Below are 21,294 nucleotides of genomic sequence, written 5' to 3'. Positions count from 1 at the left end.
TTAGCAGAGCACTCGAGAGGCGGTGCTCTCGATACGATCAAGCAACACTCTTGGAGGCGACAACAGGTAACGAGCAAACGAGACAAGGGCCTCGAGGAGAGAGATCCCCATCCAAGCCGCACTCGAACACCAGGCAGGGCTTTTCTTCTTCTTTTTTTTTATTTATCCCACGGGCCGAGAGAAACATTGAAAGCTCGCCAAAAATCTACCATGAATCGCGTGTTTCTTTATTGGTCATCCTCGCATTTATATCACGTTGTGTCTTTTACATGCCACAAAAAAACTTCTGAGGGCCATTGCATTAAAAAGAGCAAGGAACTTCTCGAAACATGTGGACAACAATAGCAAAGACATAGTTTCTACCTCGTGGTCTTTTTATAGAGCAATACTTTAGAGAAAGAGAACTTCTCACACTCCTTGCAAATTGTGGGCATCTGAAAACACGCTGGTATTTTTGACGACGACGAATCATTGGTTTAGCGCATGGTTTGAACGAAAGATATGCAACTTGTACGCAGCACTCATGTTTTTCTTCTCTGTGTCGTTGGCAGGACGGGAGGTGGGAGTATGCTGGGTGACGTCAACATCTCCGCCATTTTGGACTCCTTCAGTGTCAGTTACGACAAAAGAGTAAGACCTAATTATGGAGGTAAGTGGGCTCACTCTCAGCAATGCACTTGCAACATGTTTGATCCAAGAGAAGCCCTTCCAAAGTCAATTCCTAACGAGACGCCCAAGGAAACGCTAATTCCTCATCCAGTAAATGCTAGAAGCTTGCAAGGAATTTTCATTTGTTTAAAATAGTCACACATTAAGTAATTCAAATTGTGGTAATTTCAGAAAGCAGTCGTCTAATTTGTGATTCTAATCCTTGACCACTCGTATGTATATTACTCCTCGCCACAGTGCAAGTGGATGTGTTAAAAAAATAAATAGAAAGATAAGTTTTATTTATTCCTTTTTCTTAAGTCCAGTACCTATTTTAATGGACAATGAAATGGAATTGAAAGCATGATTAGTGGTGGAGGCGTCCATTAAACTGTGGTGGGGAATATTTACGAATAGGCACCCCGAAACATATATAAAACTTGTATTATCTAATCAGTTATGTCCAAGTATTCAACGATTGGTCATGCCGTACGGCTCAACCTCTTCAGAAAATAGAGTTATCTCACTCCATGTAACATATATTTCTATCTTGTATGATCTGCACTACCTTTATCGAGGAAAAACATGGTAATCAAACAGTAAGGGCGGCTGCCATCAGCTTAAGTAGATTATAAAGTCTATTCCTATATAAAGCAAATAAAATATTCTCCGCCACAAAATTTTGAACGTTTTATAACAACGGTTTTTAATTTGCGCATATTATAAAAAATCATAAGGATTTTTATGATAACTATCACATAATTCTACGAAATCGATGGAGTAAAGTTAGCATAGAGCTTATTCTATGGAAATAAATGTCTTCTAAAACTTAAGAGGGTTATTAAATTAGCAAAACTTTTTCACAAGTAATGGTAAAACCTTCGGTTATAACAAAATCATTTCATGTTGGGGCTAAATAATAATTATCTGAAGCAATACCTTTGATTGAAATTGAGGTAGCTTGTGAATGCATCAAAGTCATCTGAAAAGCATTGGGTGCGGAGAACATTTCGAAGAGCTCTTTGGATTCAGGCCACGCCACCATGTGGCAGCACCAGAAACGCCCGCCACCTCTCCCCCCCCCCCCAACCCCCTCCCCTCACACTCACACATATGTGTGTATGTGTGTGTCGCCTCCATGTGAGAACACCAACTCTCTTCTCTCCGCAAGAAAATGACGAAGATCAGCAGTCATTTGAAACGATTGTTTCCCCGCAATCGAAGGGATTTATATGAATATTATTAGAACAATAGATCCCAAAAAACAAATGCAGGGAAAATGCAAAAACTAAATACTTGTGGGAACTTATCGGAGCTTGAAGGACCAACAATTTGAAAACTTAGGTTGCCATCCATTTGAATCGCCGACTGAATATATTGCTACACAATGAAATACTCAACAATTCTATTTACAAACATTCATTTTAATAAAAAGAGTTAACGAATATAGATAAATTTATTTATTAAAATATTTTTCTAAGCAAGTGCAAATTTTCGATTTTTATAATAAAATGAAAAAAAAGTAGGAGCACCCCTTTGTACTCATCAGCAAGGGCGCAGCTAGGAATTAAGGCTGGGGGGGGGGTTTAGGTGCAACTAATGCTGGGGTGTGTGGGGGTATGGTAGGTGCGAGATTAATAAATTACGGAATTTTAAGATAAACGGTTCAAAATGGTGAGTTTTACGGCTTTCTGAGGGTTATTTTATTGATCCTTACACTATTCTATTAGTATTATCAATCCAATTAAGTATAATGGATTAAACCTCAAAATTTCTCTGAGCTCTGGGGGGGCGGGGGGGTTTAACCCCCAAACCCCCCCCCCCTCGCTGGGCCACTGCTCATCAGGTATTGTGCTGTACATTTTCGAAAAAAAAACAAGAAAATCATCGCAAGAAAATCATTTGGGCCTACGAAATAGTGTGAATGCAGAGCGAAAATTCATTCCATAAATGCGGTCCAATTGTGACATTTTTCGCAGAAAAGCTAAGCAAGAGCGAAATGGCAAGGGATGGCTCTCAGGATAATCACTGCATGCAATCATTACTAAGGATTGCCTCAAGAGTTTAACATAAATATTCAATCATCACAACTCATATCTTCATATAATCCAGCACTAATCCGGGATGGTGATGATTTTTACATTAAGAATAAAGAGGGATCCGTGGAGTTCTTAATGAAATAAATAGAATTCACTTTGAAATTTTTACAAGTGGAAAAAAATTATTCCAAAAAGAGATACTTAAAAACGCCATGAGGATTGCGATGGAGAGATATAACTGGGCAGGTTAAATATAAATTTACAAAAAAATAACCCTTTCACTACAATTCGGAAAAAATAAAATATATATAGATGTATATCGTAAAGAAGGCCCCGCGATCAAAGGTGTAAAGTAGGTGTATGTACTAACTTACATGAGCGTCCATGTACCACAACCTTGCATGGATCCCAATTTTATGATCAACAACAGGTTAATTATATGGATTTATCCACAGCACTAAATAAGGTCATTTACCTGTAAGCATCTGATGGTCTACGATTAGAAAACAGAAGAAGCAGAGTTTATTCACTCATAATAAATAAAGAGGACACTTTTGAATCGCATTCCTGCCCAGAAACAGATTCACAGATATGACATAACGTAATAGATATCAGTTGAGATAAGGTAGGAACGCAAAAAGATGTCTTGTTGAAGTTAATGAATTAATCGATTGCTAATTTAAATTAAAAGAAAAAAGGAAAAGGGTTGCCGAGGGTTAACAGTTGTTTATTGGTTACCGGATAAAAACGATCAGTCACAGAGACAACAACGACGTGTATAATTACAGATTAATTAGATCATTATTTACGTTAATATTGTGTATAATAGTTATATATGGAGCAAGAGAAGAACTAATTTCAATATGGCGAAATGACTGGATATTCCTGTTTTATCACAATGGAATGAAAAGAATTATTTCTCGGCCTCTGAGAAAATTTTGGCTTAGAAATATTTTGTTTTTAACACTCCAAAAGTGGAAAAAACAAATCTGGATAGTCATCGGTAAATTTTTTAAAAGGCCTGGGTGCGTCTGTCGCGACTCGAACCAAATGTGCGATCCATTGAACCGATGAATTCAGAATTATTTGCCACAATATTGCAAGGAACCGTTGAAGATAATGGAGAAAAAGAACAAATTAAGGGACTTTAACTAGTCAGTAACTCTAAGTATTCAATGTGAAATGAAAGAAGCGCGCACTTTGAATGACCGAATCGCAGCGAATGTGAATGTGACTAATGCTATGTTCCCCCCTCCACCCACACCCAACTGAAGAAGCATCCAGCGTACTCTCATTCAAATTATCAGGTTCCACTCTTAAAATCTTGAGGGAAATTACTTAAAATTCAATTTCAGTAGCCTATGAGATTATCCAGGTTACTGCAATTCTTACTGTCCATAATAGTTTGATGCACGATGTACCAATACAGGCATTATACCCAAAAATAATTATTTAATTTCAGTTCCCGATCGTTTCCCTCATGGAAACTGCTCTTTCCCCTAAAAATTAATCTCCTCATCATTCCATCCATGCACAAGTTAATTCAATGCATGAAACGAGAAAAATATGTCAATATTCACAAAAAAGTACGGCACAAGATAAATAAATTTTAAATTTGATTTTAACCACATTAAACTAACTATTAAAAATAATAACAAATCTTTTTAGTCTGTTTTGTAAAAACCATGTCTAAAACTTTTAAGGGATAGCAAACAATAAAAACAGAGGAGTCGAAATTTCTAAAAATATTGAAATAACTGGCGGTATATTCTTCAGCCAATTTGATTTCGACTGTGAACCGTTCAAGCACTCCAACGGAATACAGCTAAGGTTTCGATAGACGGCTTGCATAAATTATTCTAGTCCACGAATAATAATTCGCCACCGAAGAAGTAAGGGTGATGATATTGCAAAGAATGAGAAGTGGGGGGCAAGGGATGGAGAAAAACTCAATGGAAACTACTGCCTCGTATGAGAGCTGGTTTGGCTCCCAAGGGTGAAATGGATTAAATACGGCGATATGATAAACGAATGATTCATTCCAAAATGGCCACAGTATAGTTAAATGTAAAAAGAAAAAAAATACCAAGAAAAATAGATGAGTAGTACGTAAAAATCTGGGGAATAGTTGTGTTAATGGGATAACAGTCACATTGTGCACATGAGGAGAACTGCAAATGACTTTTGGAGGGTAGATCGGAGTTGATACAAATCTTTGCCATGGAAAACGTTTCCACTACGTCTGCAAATGAGAAAAAAAGGCTCTGACTCACCTCTGAGAAACGTTTCGCTCGTTTGAAATTAATAATACAATATCGATGTGGGAAAAAATAACTTGCATGTACCGTGGGTAGTGAGAAGCAGAAAATGCATTGAGTTGCCTGACTGTAAAAAGTCAGAGGTTCCGGTTGATTCACTGAAACATGATAGATCTCTATTTAAGTGTATTTTCCATTGATGTTACGAGCAGTAAACACGAAAGACGTAGATTAATAGAAGTCCTCCCGAAATGGGGTGAATCTGATTATTAAATGTACCCAGTAACGACCTTAGAAGGTACTCAAAGGGAAAACCCTTAGCATTTTTCTTTGATCGTGTATCTAAAAATCTAATCAACGAGACTTCAAAGGTTAAGCGATGGAAGACCTTGTGATCAACGAAACGAAGAGCATTACACAAAAGGGAAATATATAATTTGATTGAAATGCATGAATAGCTGAAATGCTTGATGGAGTCCCTGACTCAGGAATGAGCCAGTACTGAAGGGGGAGGAGGGTTTGAAGAACGTAGGGATGCTCTCTCCAAATGCATACGTTCTTCAAATCCGTAGGGGCTGTGATTCCCATTGATTGCCATTGCGATGCAATGTCTCCATTTGTGTGTCTCTATGCTTCGACTAGCTAGCAAAGTGTGTTGTGTGTGTATGTTGTTGCAGGTCCTCCAGTCGAAGTGGGAGTTACCATGTACGTGCTCAGCATAAGCTCCCTCTCTGAAGTGAAAATGGTACTAAAACCTTTTTCTCTATCAATACTACGCTCTAGCCTAATGACCATGTTGTTGTATTTCCCTCTTTTATCTATGCAAACAATAGTGAACCTTGTTGAGTTTTACGATGGCCTTCATGACCATCCATTGTCCACACCTCCTTATGTTTTGTGTGAGAAAAAAGCTTTGGCATCAAAGCCTTTTTCGAGCTATATATACATCATATTTCCACATTTCCACACGTTTTTGAGTAATATTCAATTCACAATAACTCCTATTCTTTGACTTATTCTTACATTCTTTAATGCCTTGGCCCAAATCCCAGTTCACTGGTAATACGACTTCACTGGACCCCTCTGTTTCACTCACACACCGCCTTCTTCTCCATCCCTCCCTGGAATGCGTCCAACCATGATTATATGACTCCTAGATGATGTAAGTACTCGTGTCGAGACACTGGGAGCAGCCGCTCCACACACCCGACCACCGCACCCGGCCGCACCACCACCGCCGCACCACACGAGACACAATCACTCCGACGACCCACGAACACGCTCATAGACACACAGCGGATAGAGATAGCCGCGGCCCTTTGAGCGCGGCGCGGCAGCCGTTTCCCTCTCCCCCTCCCTCCCTTCCCCATCTCCTCCCCCCACCCCACCCCCCTCAATTGATAAAATGATGAGAGGCAGGCGTGTGTGTGTGCCGCCGCTGCAATGTGTGTTGTGTTGTATTCGCTCTTTGCAGGTCCTCCCGTCGAGGTGGGCGTGACAATGTACGTCCTCAGTATCAGCTCCGTTTCCGAGGTTATGATGGTACTTGAGTATAATTTTCATAGTGCTATATACTCTTTAACACATATCCCTTCACTTACCTTTACCTCACTATAAGGCAACGCACGTATGTGTATATAATATATATATATATATATATAAATATATAACTATAAGTATGTTGTTGTATAAAATAATATGTGCGTTTGCAACTATCTACCTCCTAATCCCCCCACTTCCTAATATTTACATACATAAATATATATCTTTACTTATATAAAAATGTATGATTATGCCATCAATTTATTATAAAATCGTATAAATATTGTCGTTGTGGTGTTGAGATGTTTAATATTGATGTGTCCCTACCTTCTCCTGTCCTCGCAGTCTCATGAGACGTTTTTCGCCAAGGGAATATAATTGGGAATCCGACATGATATGTATGCCTCATTCGTGTCCTCCCGAAATACTCCACCATGTTCTGAAAATATATGCATGCTCAAAAGTGTTGCTGTTCGTCTCCATGTGCAACTTGTGAATGCATACAATGAAGAGGCAGCGTGTTGCCTGCACCTCCACATAGATGTCAGCAGCTGGCGAGCGGACTTTCAGACGCCATTTTTGAGCACGCATGTATTTGTTCGCCCGCTGGGGCTGGACGCGCGGGCCGACACCCATCTCATCGTCATTCCATTCGGCCGGCCGTGTCTGCAATTCTCATTCCTAACTTCCCTTCGTGTCGAAAACTGTCAGTGATTCACGCTATCAACGGTCGGGCAGAGAGCAGCCATCATGACAATGTACCTCTGATGGAAACCTCGTGAATATTATGGCCGTTCTGCCACGAACTTCCGCCCTCAAAGACAATCGTATCCCTGACGCTTACCGTCACCGCCCTCTTTCACACGATGCAGGGGGAGCCGGCCCCTCTTCCCCTCCCTCCACCCTCCCACCCCTCATTTGTACAGTCTGTGTCCTTGACCCCGCTACGCGCCGCAGCCGCTTTTGCTCAAGCTTTGTACAAAACGCAAGTTGGCTTTCTTCGGCCCACCCGTTACGTTATGTGGCTAGCACTTTGTCTCTCCAATGTTCATGAAAGCACGGCGTAGAAAGTGTTCGATTTTTTTCATATTTCGTACTGTAGTTATTTGTATGGTTGTCATCCAAATTGATTAAAATTTATCGGACCAAATTCAAGGTGCCAGAACTTTTCCAAGATAAATAATTAATAAATTTCTACATAAATATTTATTTTGTCTGCTCTGTGTATTTCGTAGTGACTTTCGAATAGCTGATTAATGTTGTTCATTTCCCTGAATATTTCTGAGTCTACGTTAACCACATGAATGCTGAGGGATAGATGAAAAATAGGAAGACTGGAGTCGTCAAATTAGGATTGCCAAAATATTTCTAAAACACGATTGAAACGATGAAAAAATTTCATATTCGCGAAAGATCTCAGATGGTCAAATTTCTTAGAGCAGGTGCCAATCACAACAGACTAACATTAATTGATTTTGATACATTTGAATGCTTGAAAATTTTATGGCAATAATTATTCAATTTTTGTCAAGTGTTTTTATGACCATTTCATGAGTTTACGCCCGAATTTTGATTCGAAAACTGTTTTCGAGCCTAATTATGCTAATATTAAGATATACACCAGCAGTGCATTTAAAACACAATCATAAGTTCGTCCAGTGTTCATCAATCAATAGCTCAGGTGCTACTACCAGCCCACACACACACTCTAGTAGCACTCTGGCCATTGGCCTGGAGAGTGAAGCCGAGATTGGCCGTTGGTCGCCAGCACAAGAGCGCATGAGCGAAAACACGGTCAAGTGGCACGCCGACCGCAACCCCAATCATCTAGAAACGCAAGTCAATAAAAGACTCTATTTGGCCATTGACACCCTAGGCAATAGCTTCAATTCAATCAAACACTTAACGCTTTAGTTAAGGCGAATATCCATGTATGTCAACAAGTCGTGCCGAAGGCTACAGCGGGTGAATTCTTGCAAACGCCGCAATGCCCATCAGTGACGCGGCATGATAATCCTTCGGAAAAATATGCATTCAGATTTTTGAAGCAGCAAAGAAGATAAATTTTGACACAATACGAGAAGCATTGATCGTGTCATATGAGTTTTCCTCCCAATATCCTTTTATAACCAACAAGAATGAGAAAGAGACAAGCTCATCAAAATTGTTTTAAAAATAAAATTTGATTTCACTGATGGCTGTGACATGCTTTTACGCGATAAACATTTATTTTGCACCCAATGAAGGGCACAGAGTCGGTATGAGTAGCTACTACAGTGTGCTCTGGAGTTGCAATATTTGCGCCTCAGTTCACGAAAAGTAAAAGTTAGCGGTAAAAAATGAATTCGGGAAACAAAGAAAGTCTCGAGTGAACATATATTGCAAAGTACATTTATACAGTATCATTAAAGCAAAAGAAGACGATGAAACTCAGGGTAACAGCACGGGGATAATATTTTACTGACCGATAAAATGAAAAGCAAAGAACGGTACTTCATGAAAAGCCATTCTCGCGGTCCTTGTTTCTGGTGAATATGCTCATGGGTGGTTCCGCGCTCTCCTGATGGGCCTTCCCCTCCGTTGCCGGAGTTGACCTCCACCATGCGAGGGAAACGTTGTTAGAGAATGCGAATCCACCCAAAAACGTATTTACCACGAACAGAGAAGAATCCCCGCCATCTTGTACAACTCCTAATCTCGCCCCATGCTTTTCTGCATTCCTCCCAAAGCAATTTACACTCCCGGCCAAAGGATCGCGACAAGGGCTCGTACTCTGCAATCCTTCCCTCCCGTACGCGTTGTTTGCCCGGGGAGGCGCCGCCGCAGTTACGGACGACGTCTGTCTACGATAACCACCTCCCACAAATAACAAATGTTTCCATGATGTAACTATATCTCATGTTTATGTACTCGTGTTAATTTCCTTAATTACTTTCATATATTATACACCTACGTATGACAGCAACTGTCATGTCGTTAACGGTATTTCCCTGCAAGTGTATACCAGCCTATGTGTTTTTATTTAGATCTCTTTTCATTTGAGGTATGTTTTGTCTGAATGATTATTGGTGCAAAGTACAATGTGCATTGCATCCCACCTCTCTCGATCCCATCGCCATTACTGTATCAATCACGGTCGCTATGACTTCAAGAGAGCCTCCTCTGCGAATACCCTTCACTCCCAGCAACCCCACCGCCACCCTCTTCCCCGGCACGCACCATGGGCACCCGCCATCGCAATGCGATCCCGACATGCAACGACTCGCGTGCGCCCGTCCGCCATATTGCTAACTCAAGAACATGAACTCAGAGGAACAGAGTGGCGACGAAAAGACAGTCAAATCAATAAATGCTCACCAGCCTCATTCCAGATGGCCTTACGAATCCAACAAACCTGAACAGTTACCCTGATTACAATTACGGGTTACCCGAGGTAAAAGAGCCTAAAATGAAGACTGGAATCAATCGACAGCCGGGAGGAGAAGACCAAACGACGGGAAAAACACTGGTCACAAGGGAATATGATCTGTGGAGTCTGATCGCCTTTCTCTTAGACACTCGAAATTTGTGTCGATTAAACGGAAAAGTAAAATCAAGTCGGCTTTTCCCTCCATTGGTATTCCCCAAATTCTCCACTGCTGCCGTGCGGCATTTGAACCAATGAAGATAAAACCTTGGACAGCTGCATTCAACAGACCGCCACACAGAATGATATCATAAAATTGAACCCATTAGCTTCGAAAAAATAGCAATATTTTCTAAATTATCCCTTAAGTCTTTATATATCTATATAAATGAAAAAGTCCTCTACAATGGCGTAATTTTTTAACCAGCCTCCAAGCAGAAGGTGAGCGCATTATGCGAAAAAATATATCTCTATTTGAGATAAATCAACCCTGCTTTTAAGAGGACCTTTTTTCAACCTCCCATGGATCATGAACAGAAGTGATTGATTATAAATTATTTCATTGCTAAATGTTGAGCACACTTGCGGCATCCTTTCGACATAATCACCTCGGCATTTGAGGAGTTGGCCGTGCCTGTAGTCAAGCTTTACTCTATGTACCTTCTTCATAGGATGTTGCCGTCAATGACCTCCAACGAATGTTGCCTTTGCCTTGGAGCTCATCGCCCCTTAGAAAATCGCTCTTTTCTCCCCCTCGCCGATTCTCGGCTAGCCACTTCTTCATTTCAGCGTAAATATGGAAACCACACGGCTCTAGGTTGGCATTTCATGGCAGGTGATGGAAAATGTCCCATTGAAAATGCTCAAGTAGCAGTGGGGCTGCATCAGCGCTGAGATCAGCGTGTCTCTTCTTTTGTTTTGAATGGGAATGGACGTAATGTTTCACACTGTTTCACTCTCTATCCACAGTGCATTTAAAAAATTCTCTTCTATCGGAATTAAGGTCAAGACATGTCAATGCTGAAGCCAATTGATGAGTTTCCTGGCTGTCGCTCCTCAGCGCGCACTTGGCGGGAGAATCAATTGAAGCAGTGTCATTAATGAGATTGCTACTAACCTTAAATTAACAACTTGTGGTCAGAAATTACTTGAGGGTGTGGTGCGGAGGACGCATTGCAATTGCATTGCGCCTGCGCAGTGTCCGCCTCTCACTTTGATGAGCATTAGGAGGTTGGAAAAAAAACCGCTCTCGTATTTTCAGAGCGACCGAAAGTATCTTTTGCCTCCGAATTGGGATCGTGTAAGATTTTACACTTCCCCGGCAAACATAACATTTAAACTTTTATCGGGATTCCGCGCGGGTAAGATTTTCTGAGAGCGCCGACGTTTCGAGTTCCGACTCGTTTCGGCGCTATTATCTTCTTCTTCCGCGAAATTCCGAAAATCTTAACCGCGCGAATTGGGATCATTTCTTCACCACAATAGAGTTTTCTTATGCTGATGCTGATTTCGATCTCGCAAGCAGCCAATGTAAAGGCCTAAAAAACATTCACATCGGCTAAAATTTAAATTTTTAAATGTATTCACCACTATTTAGTTTCAAACTAGTCCTGCAATCGACTTTTGATTCGCTGATGCTAAAATTGCAATGAAATTTCATTTAAATCAGTTTTAAAAAGCAATTTTTTCTTCCAAATAATGCCAACAATCAAATCCAATAATTCTGCTTGTTAATGAGTGAAAGTTTTTGACTCCGATGGAACACAAAGAACCTAAACGTCGTCGTCGGCGCGATGGAAAAGAGATATGTGGCCATTGGCATTCTGGCAGAGGCATTCAACAACATCGACACCGCAAAGCATCCACAAGTACCTACAGTGACTTTATTTTTGCCATTTCTTGTATCGCAGAGGAATGGATGTCAACATGACTACCATCCTATTTTGACGTCGGCACGGATCTTGCATACCTTGCCAGCCGCTTCCTAAGTAATGTTCATTTGAAACGGATTGCCACAAAGGTTGCGATTACCTTTCGATAAGTCCATTGGAAAATGGTAATGACGAAACATTTGAATGTTTGGAATGCCGCCGAAGAAGAGGTCGCGGATAAGTGGAGCAAAAGCAAAAATGCGATGATCAAATGGCAGGGGGTGGGGATATATCAATTCAGCGTTGATGGGGAGTAAAGAGAAGTGGGGCCCAGGGCGATGCCACCCACCCACCCACCACCCCTTGATGTTGCTTGGTATCGTTGGAATATTGTGCGGCTGTTTGTAGTACATATCGCTATTTGTTGTGTGCGTTTCTGTCTTTCTTTTTCTTTCTCTCTGCCCACCCAACCTCCAGCAGAATGAGAGTGCCACTGGTGAATGTCTCTCAATATGAGTGAGGAGCGAAAGATGAAGAATCGCTAAATAAGGGAGGCCTGCCATCCAAACTCAAGCCTCAAGCACTCATATCATTCCGGATATCACGAACTGAAAGGAAACCGCTCTCCTCGCTTCGCTTTCCTTTGCGTTCTCACATTTCTAAGAAATTACTTCAATTCATGTTTCTTAAATTTTGAAAATGCAATGGAATACTCGCGGAACAGATAGATATCGGAAAATATGGGAATATAATGTGGGATTTCCAACTAAAACCAACAGCAAAAAAAAAACACGAAATCAGCAGGAAAGCGGGAGGGAGCGATCCATCGACGAATACAAATTTGATCCAAAAAAGGAATACAATTGGCGTCAAGCATTAATTGAGCTCTTTAGAGAGAGAGGGGGCGATTCAATGATTGGGCCACACTCGCGAGACGTGCATTTTGGAGGGTGGGGACGACAGGGGAGGGGGGGAGGGAGGGGAGGAGGATGGAGGTCCGCAGTGCGGCTCTGGAGAGGCGCCAGGCGCCGTGCCCCCCCCCCCCCCCCACCCGATCGCGAAAACGCAAAGGAAAGGGTGCGCAAGCATCCACGCCCAAAGGAGCGAAAATACGTTTGAATTGTGGCGGGAGTTATCTCAAAGAAGCCGTTATGGGTAGAGCATTGTCCCGAGATTGCGAAAGAGTCGTCTTCGACGCAGCGGAATCAAAGTGTCGAAGGGAAAGAAATGTAGGTGGAAACACAAAAGCAGAGGACGGCCCACAGCAGCAGAGATCAAAAATCATCTCTTAGCTCGCAGGCCCCACTTCATTATTCTTCACCGATAGTGGAAAATTGACCAAAATATGTAGGTATCATCCCAAAAAGGATCCAACTATCGCATTATGTCAAACCGAAGGTATTTGCCTCCAAACTGGACACATGCGACATGTGGAGAATGCCCATTACAATATTGTGAAATTAAAGCATTAGTGTGTCTTTGAAGTACTTCCAGAAAGTTCATCATTTAGTAAAAAAAATAATGTGACATAAAATAGTTTATGGCCATAGAAGCCATTTTGACCGCTTATGACAGTGTGCTGCTCGCAATTAGTTTGACAGTATATTCCGAATTATGTCAACACTGGCAGTCTCAAGGGGCGCTTCTTCAAACTTGTCTCACGTTCAGAATGAATGCGGTAACTCCAAATTTAACTCATGTAACACCCCGGCGCAGAACCAATGAAGTCAGGCAATGATGATGACTTCATCGCTTGATAGACGTAAAATGGAGTTTCTTCAATATCCGTATTTCTGCGAAGACTTGCAATTAACTTCCGCTAGGGCTGTCAATTAAGCGTACGATTGGTTAACATTAGCATACTTCCAACTTTATCCTCTGCGACTATGTATTGGCTGTATATTCGGTACATCGTCAGGTAGCGAGAGCACACGAGCAAATCAAGGTGCGGCGAGGCGTCGAGTGCCCCCCCACAGCGTCAACAAACGAATGGCGAGGGAGAGAGCATCGCGTCTTCGCCAGTGGCGACTCCCACCCCCTACACCCCCCCCCGTGAGTGTATACGTGTAAATGCCCCCCCCCCCCACCCTCCGAAATGAGCCCCTTTACCCCCCAAACCCCGGATGTGCGAATGGGTGAGTGAGTGAAGAGAGAGCGGCTGAGGAGCAGGGCGGCGCGGGTGCCCTCCTCACACCCGCGCCGCCCTTCATCCCTTTATCTTTAAAATTAATATATAAATAAATATATATATATGTATCTATATATATCTATCTATCTATAATATTTGCCACCGTGAACCGCCGACCGATCCCTGCACACGAGGCAGCCGTCGGGAGCTGAGGGGGGACAGCGCCCCCCCCTCTGCGCCCTTCCATCCCCCACCTTATTCCCACCCCCACCATCACCACCACCCCCGTCCACCGGGATACGAACCACCACCCACCGGAGAAGAGCGACACGAGGCCCCAGACAAACCCCCTCAGAGCGCAGACGCGGCCACGCGCGATTACGAACAGACCTAGACAAGGTATGTGCGGACAGACATATGGGGGCAGACACGGAAGCACACGCACAGGGGGACAGAGAGAGACAGGAGGACACAGAGGCGAGCGGCCAGAGTGGCAACCCACCCAGAGAGGCAGACGACGATCGCGGCGCGTGCGAGTGCGACGGCACTTGCTTTCGTGGTCGGCGAACACGTCTCGAAATGGGACAAGAATGCCGCAACGGACACAATAAATGGTTTCACCCTTGTTAGAGAGAGCACTTGTGAGAGCAGAACGAACAGTCCAAAGAAGATTGGCAGTGCTCCGAGGAGACGAGGGGCGGGGAATGGCAGGCATGAAGAGATGAAAGCACTGGGGTTTGTTTGCCGTCGATGCTGTAGAAATGCGAAATGCAGAAATCCTCAACGACTGCTTCGGTGGAGAGGGAGCGATAAGACTCGAGGCAGGTGACGTGGTTCCGACGGCAGAGAGTGATGACGGTTGAAAAAGTGATTCTAGAAAACGCCAAAAATAAAAAAAAACTGAAATATGAAATAACGGGAGGAGGATCAAAATCATGATAACTTTATGCTGAAGTAAAAAAACGTAACATTCAGATGGTAGAAAATAGAGCAAGTGCAGAACTTTAAGTGTTTGGAACGAAAATCATCGCTTATCAGTGTTACACATAAGAAATTAAGAAAACGATTACCATCGATAAAGAAGGTTTGAAGAGGGAATGGAAATGACATGGTGGAAGGGCCATAGGATGAAAATTTTAGAGAAAGTCTTACAAAGAGTCGAATGCCAGGATAATACATGCTTAAAGGATGAGAAAGGATGAAGGCCACCCAGAGACATGGATATGGAAGGGAATAGAAGGAGTGATTTGGAAAAAGAGAATAAGGGGTCATGCAAAGAGAGGAAAGATGCTAGGAGTGGTTAGAAGAAGGGAAATGAACTGGATGATCGGGCTCCGATTGAGTGAGGGGATGCATATTGTACAAAAGAAAGGAATGGAGATGCCGAGGGGTGGAAACATTATGTTGTGAAGAGAACGACGGTGGATTGGGAAAAGTGGTTTATCTCATGAATGATAATAAAGTAGACACGGACGCGGAAGAAATACCCAGACGATGATGAGGCTGAACTCAAAGTTAAAAAAGTATTAATGCTGTTTTAATCGCAGTTTTGACCGAAAATTTACCTGTTTATAGGGTGATCGAGGAACTAAGTGGCTTTGGTGATCCACAACTCGTAATTTGTCACTCAAACGCAATCAAGTTGAGAACCTGTCAGATACACACGCTGCCTTGCATATAAACTAAGGATAAGTTCCTCACTCCCATATTTCCAAATTCCTTCATTATAGGCAATTGCCCATTCCTTCATGACGAATTTCACCCTTGGTGTATTATGTCCATCCTTGGTCTACACCATCAAAAGCATTCCATTTGAGATTAATACTTGTACTGATACAAAGTAATGCATTCGGAAGACTAAGTTAACGGAGGTACATCCCAGAAGGGCTGCCGAAGTACACACCGTGACGTAGTGTACAATTCCATATTAGAAGTGATGTGGACGTGAGTATTAGAAAAAGGAATAAAGCTACGCTCGACCGTTCGCACCATTGAGCTGACATCTTACGAAATTGATAACTCTCTTTCTCGGCAAGTGATACGACATTGAGACTCAGAGCATTTACAGCTAAGGTGTGCGGCAGACCAAGTGTCAACTGTGGTTGTAATGGACGACCTATTTCTGAGTTATGGGCAGCCTAAGTCCGTGGCATTTGGACAACTCGAGAAAATCGCCCAAAAGGGATTTGATGATTGGAAATTGTACTCATGAACTAACCTGCCCACTGTCTTCCTCTGACGTCGAGGACACCGCCTCATCAAATGCCTTCTCACGGACGCACGCCGAGTCGATGCCTCTAAAGTTGGACAACATATCAACCGGAGGTAAATACGAATCGAATTTGTTCAGCAACGTCACATCCTTCGTCGGTGGTACACTTGAACACCCTCGACGCGCGTCCTGCATTGCTGTAATTGCGATCAAAACCACAAAAATGCATTTTAAAAGTATACAATAGAATGTAAAACAACTAAGCATTGAGCAAGGAAAATGGCGACGAAGTGATTTTTTCACCTTTGTCATTCAAGATCGAGTGCACATCATTTCTGGGCCAACGCTGAAACGAGAACTCAACCATACTAATAACGGTCATTATTACGGAGGCTTCCGCGGTGAGTTGATTGGTAATAGTTTTTCGGGTTCATTCCGCGTTTACTCATATTTTGTGGACGACAGTTTCGGGCGCGTTCCAGCAAATCCCGTCTTCGGGTCAAGACCCCCGAACTGGAACGCGCCCGAAACTGTCGTCCACAAAATAAGAATCAACGCGGAATAAACCCGAAAAACTATCACTAATAACGGTCATTAAACTGGCTCAACATCCTTTTTCCGAGGCTAATTGCCATATTTATGTTAAATAAAAGATTCCTGGACTCAAGAAAAAGAAAAAGCATGATCCGACGATGTATGGGTTAAGTGATGAAACGACCGATCAATCGCTACTCTATCCATGCACGAAATCTTCGAAATTTGAAAGAATCTTATTTCCTTTAGCCTGCAAGTCGAATTATTAACTAACATGAGCAGAATATATTAAAACGAAATATCTCCCAACTCAAGTCAATTTTCCCAATGAAGGGCAAGTCCGTTAAAATTAAATAGCCTGCTTCTTCCTAAAACGTCCGAAACCCAGGACCAAGTGGATCGGAAGTGCTGCAACACAATATGCACGTCAAGGCTACGATAACGATGATCACTGCCGTGCACGGACCGATGAGAGAGGAGATGCGACAGCGCCCCCTGGGAAGGTGCCACTCTGCCACACACAGACACACTCCGAGAGAGAGAGAGAGAAAGAGAGAGAGAGAGAGAGTAGTAGTCAGGCGACACACGCACGCACACACACACACAACACACGCACTCACTCACTCACATACGCACACAATTCGAGGGCACGCACGCAAGCACGCCAATCGCATGGCGAGGTTCGTCGGGCATGACCCTCCGCTCTCTGCATGCACAACTCTGTACATAGCGCATGTTTGTGTTGATGTGCTGGTAGCGTGTACATAGCTGGCTTCGTTGTCGTTCGTACAGTAGCTGGATCGGTTTGCGGCCGCCTGCCTCCTCGCCACCGGCACCCGCACGTGGCGCACGGCGAGCAGCGAGCAGTCCTTTCTTCCAACCGCTCGCGCCCCTGGCGAGGAGGCAGCCCACGCTGTCGAATCCTGCGAAGAGAATCTAGTCGCTCCATTTCCGATCGTGTACATAAATTGCATGCTCTGCTCCGAAGATATTGCTTACATTATTTTAATTTAGTACTTTCTAGCCTGTTCCTTGATGAATAGTCCTTTTTCCAGGATAGATGTATTATTGTCTGGCAATATTCTTGAGCAAAATCATTTATCAAGAAGGAGTAACGTATGCTTGGGAACCACCCAAGGGCTGTTATTCGCCCACGGTTACTCCTCCTGACCTCCATTCGTATCTAGAGTTCCCCACTCACAGTGAGGTCACCACTGACAGCAATGACACTCTTTCTTCTGCTCTTTTTGCCTGAGCAACTTCTAATCGCTTCTTGACGAGCGAGGGAGGTGGTGGCCTTTCTCGCCTTTGCCCGCCTCCCCCTCTACCCTCACTCTCTCGACACTAATGCTCCACCCCTCATCCCCGACCCCTCCCCCAGGACTTCACCCTGGACTTCTACTTCCGGCAGTTCTGGACGGACCCACGGCTGGCCTTTCGCAAGAGGCCGGGCGTGGAAACGCTGTCCGTGGGCTCCGAGTTCATCAAGAACATCTGGGTGCCGGACACATTCTTCGTGAACGAGAAGCAGTCGTACTTCCACATCGCCACCACGAGCAACGAGTTCATCCGCATCCATCATTCGGGCAGCATCACGAGGAGCATTCGGTGAGTGACAACCCGACCAACAACTGGAAATTAATTCAAAGTATGGAACATTCACCTGCAGCCGTTGGATTGGATTAACCTTCCATAGGATTTAGTTCTCTCATGTCATTATGTGTCTGATGGAATAACCACGCTCTCCACTACACTCGTCAAATACGCGACGAAGTCGTACACAGCGATCATATGGATCTCATTGCCTCGCGGACTAACGCAATTTTTATTATTGAATATGGTATTATTGTTATAGCGTACACAAACTAATATCTAAATAAACCTTCATGCCGAAATATTTGCGATTTAAATTGTAATCAAGGCAATTACAATGAGTCGATTCCAAGCGCATGATTTTCATTACAATGGCATTTGGCAGAAGGATATTTAACTATGGGTTTTGAATCCACTAATGCCACAAATTCACCGGAAAATCAATCCCAGAAAATGATAAAAAGTAGCCAGAAGCAATTTTAACACATCGACTTGACTAATTCAGGATAATCACCAGCCTGTATTCGAAAATTGGCCAATACACAAATTAGATTACTCAATAATTTATTTTAGTTGTTCCAGCCAACACTATTTACTTAAAAGTGCTGCAGAGGAAGATAAATGAGGATATTTGGACAGAATTATGGAGGAGTGAAGCATCGATGACCATTATCATTTGATAACTATATTTCTGCTCGGACATTAAAGTATTAGCAGCAATTCACAAAGAAATAAAAAGTCTCACCATTAGCCATTATCAATCGAGATTAATTCAATTTTTCACAGAATATTCACATATTCACTCAATGACAGAGGTAATACTATGACAAATCAATCCATAAAGAACTTGAGTACTTTTAAGGCCCTGTACCAGATGTTAATTATTGAATTAATTCAAATCATACAGTTGTGAAGGATTCAGAGTAGAATTTATGAAAAAGATGCGGTCAAACTGTGCAAGGAAATGTTTGCGCGTCCTTTCTATGTAAAAATTCTATTTGTGAGCAAAAAAAACAATGGAGAAAGATAAGGCTCAGCCTCTGATTAAGCGCTAATTCTGAGAAAAAGTAAGATTGGATGAGTGGGGGACGAAATTATAGGGAGAGGTGGGATAGAGCAAATTGCTGATCATTTCGATTGGGAGGCGAAGGGGAGCGAGGATTCGAACCCTCGTCCATCCATGAGTGATGAAGGGGTGAAGGGTGAAGAGGCGAGCGACGACTAGGGCAGGCAGCCTCCGATCCATGGCACAAATCTAAGCGTGCGGAATTATCGTCGATTGCAAGCAGAGTGATTCCTATGGGCACAAATGGAAGAGAATTGTCTCGCGACAGGTAAAATATGACGGAGAAATGACAAATGAACAGGTGAGACTGGTGCGAGGGCAGCGTGGAAGTCAAGTGGGAGGGAGCGCACATCCAAGGTCCCGGGATCATATCCCAGCTGATGCCCATCCTGCATCCTGTGGGAAGGATCTCATCCCCAACTCAATTCACACGCCGGCAGCATAATGGCCGGGGCGAGCCCTTATCCTATCCCAAACAACCAACCGAGTGAGAAGTGATGCCCCCAGACGATGCCAGAGGCGTTCACACCACGAGAGTACACTGAGCGAGGGATCATTACAGTCTTGAGCCGAGTTTGAGAGGCAGCGAGCGCTCTTCCCGGCCCACCAATGGTGGAAATAGCTATTTCAGGCGTGCATAGATAGCTGCTTAAAGGGTATCTGCCATCCCCTGCGGGAGGTAAGCTGCGCACGGGTCTCACTGAAAGGACAAAGCGTTGTTCAGCCGAAGAGAGAGCTCCACGAAAGAGCAAAAAAATGAGTGAATGTGTTGGATAGGCAATGGGGTGAGGCGGAATGGGGGGGGGGAGGGGAGGGGCGCTCAACGGCGCACCACGAGACACGCACAGCACATACACCGCACAACACACACACGCACGCTCCCCTCAGAGGAGAGGTCCACTCACGCAAATGTCATCGAAGAGTAAGTGACTCATGGTGAACTGTTTGTCTCTTGCATTCCGCGCGACGCGGCCAGGCTGACCATCACCGCTTCCTGCCCCATGAACCTGCAGTACTTCCCGATGGACCGACAGCTCTGCCACATCGAAATTGAAAGCTGTGAGTATCGACACGACAAGCATGTCCTCCCAACACTAACATCCACCAACGATTCCTTCCTAGGTTTCTGGAAGGAGTGCTCAGCCCCGTGGACATTTGAAGCGAGCGATGCACGACCTGAGACGCCATCCCCTTCGTACCGTCAGCACCGCACACTAAAATGTTCGCATTGCAGGACGTTTAGCCGTGACAAATCTTCACCTCCTCTCTCTCGCGAGTCGATAGGAGACTTTGGATTCGACAACTGAGTGCGGTGGTTATCCGCGTGAATAAAGCAATGCTGCAAGTGCAGAGCGGTGAGCGGATTGTAATGAAACAGTCGCAATCTTGCACACACTATATTTAAAACGCTCAAGCGGCCAAGGTTTCGGCAAGTGATGCTGCCTCACTTTTATGTCGCAGGTGCAAGTGTACTCCCTTGAGAAAGGCAGCACGCGCGGAAACATTTGAGCGTTTTGAATGTATTGAGAGGAAAGTTGCGACTTTTTTATTTCAATTTGAACGTTAATCATTTCCACAAAGTGAAGCCTAATGCGCATGTATACGAAGAGTGGTGAGTCGGTTATTGCATCGCTCCAATCAAATCTGACTCTACAGTACAGCTATTTTGAATCCAATTCAAATGTGTGGTGTGCCTCAATATCCGATTAACGGAATATGGGACAAAGAGAGAGTCCGAAAATATCTTTCACGCTCTGCATTGGGTCGAGAAGATGGGATCACGCGAAGCTGTGGAGATGAGCATTAATCCGGCCACAAATCCTGAATCCTCACTAATCTTCTTTCTGTCTGTCTCTCCATCACGCCTCGCTGCGCTGCCGTGAGCCGCCCACTACAAGTGTTTATTACTGTGATGTGTTTATTCATCAGTGTGATCATACATGCATAAATAAAATGATTACTTTTCAGCGCTTTGAGCGAACATGTATTCTATGGCT

General features: G+C 43.5%; 1 protein-coding gene across 1 annotated transcript in view; it reads left to right on the top strand.

The window, feature by feature from the left end:
• LOC124158449 (gamma-aminobutyric acid receptor subunit beta-like) overlaps positions 1-21,294 on the top strand; it is a 108,057-nt gene that overhangs the window by 45,828 nt on the left and 40,935 nt on the right. Inside the window, exons 2-5 of the mRNA XM_046533536.1 lie at positions 552-649; positions 5,623-5,690; positions 18,020-18,246; positions 20,274-20,356. Of these exons, the coding sequence (XP_046389492.1) occupies positions 552-649; positions 5,623-5,690; positions 18,020-18,246; positions 20,274-20,356 (476 nt within the window). The remainder of the gene's footprint in view (positions 1-551; positions 650-5,622; positions 5,691-18,019; positions 18,247-20,273; positions 20,357-21,294) is intronic.

This window comes from Ischnura elegans, chromosome 5 (genome assembly GCF_921293095.1).
Source record: "Ischnura elegans chromosome 5, ioIscEleg1.1, whole genome shotgun sequence".
Classification (NCBI taxonomy): Eukaryota; Metazoa; Arthropoda; class Insecta; order Odonata; family Coenagrionidae; genus Ischnura; species Ischnura elegans.
This window is presented reverse-complemented; position numbering and strand designations above follow the sequence as displayed.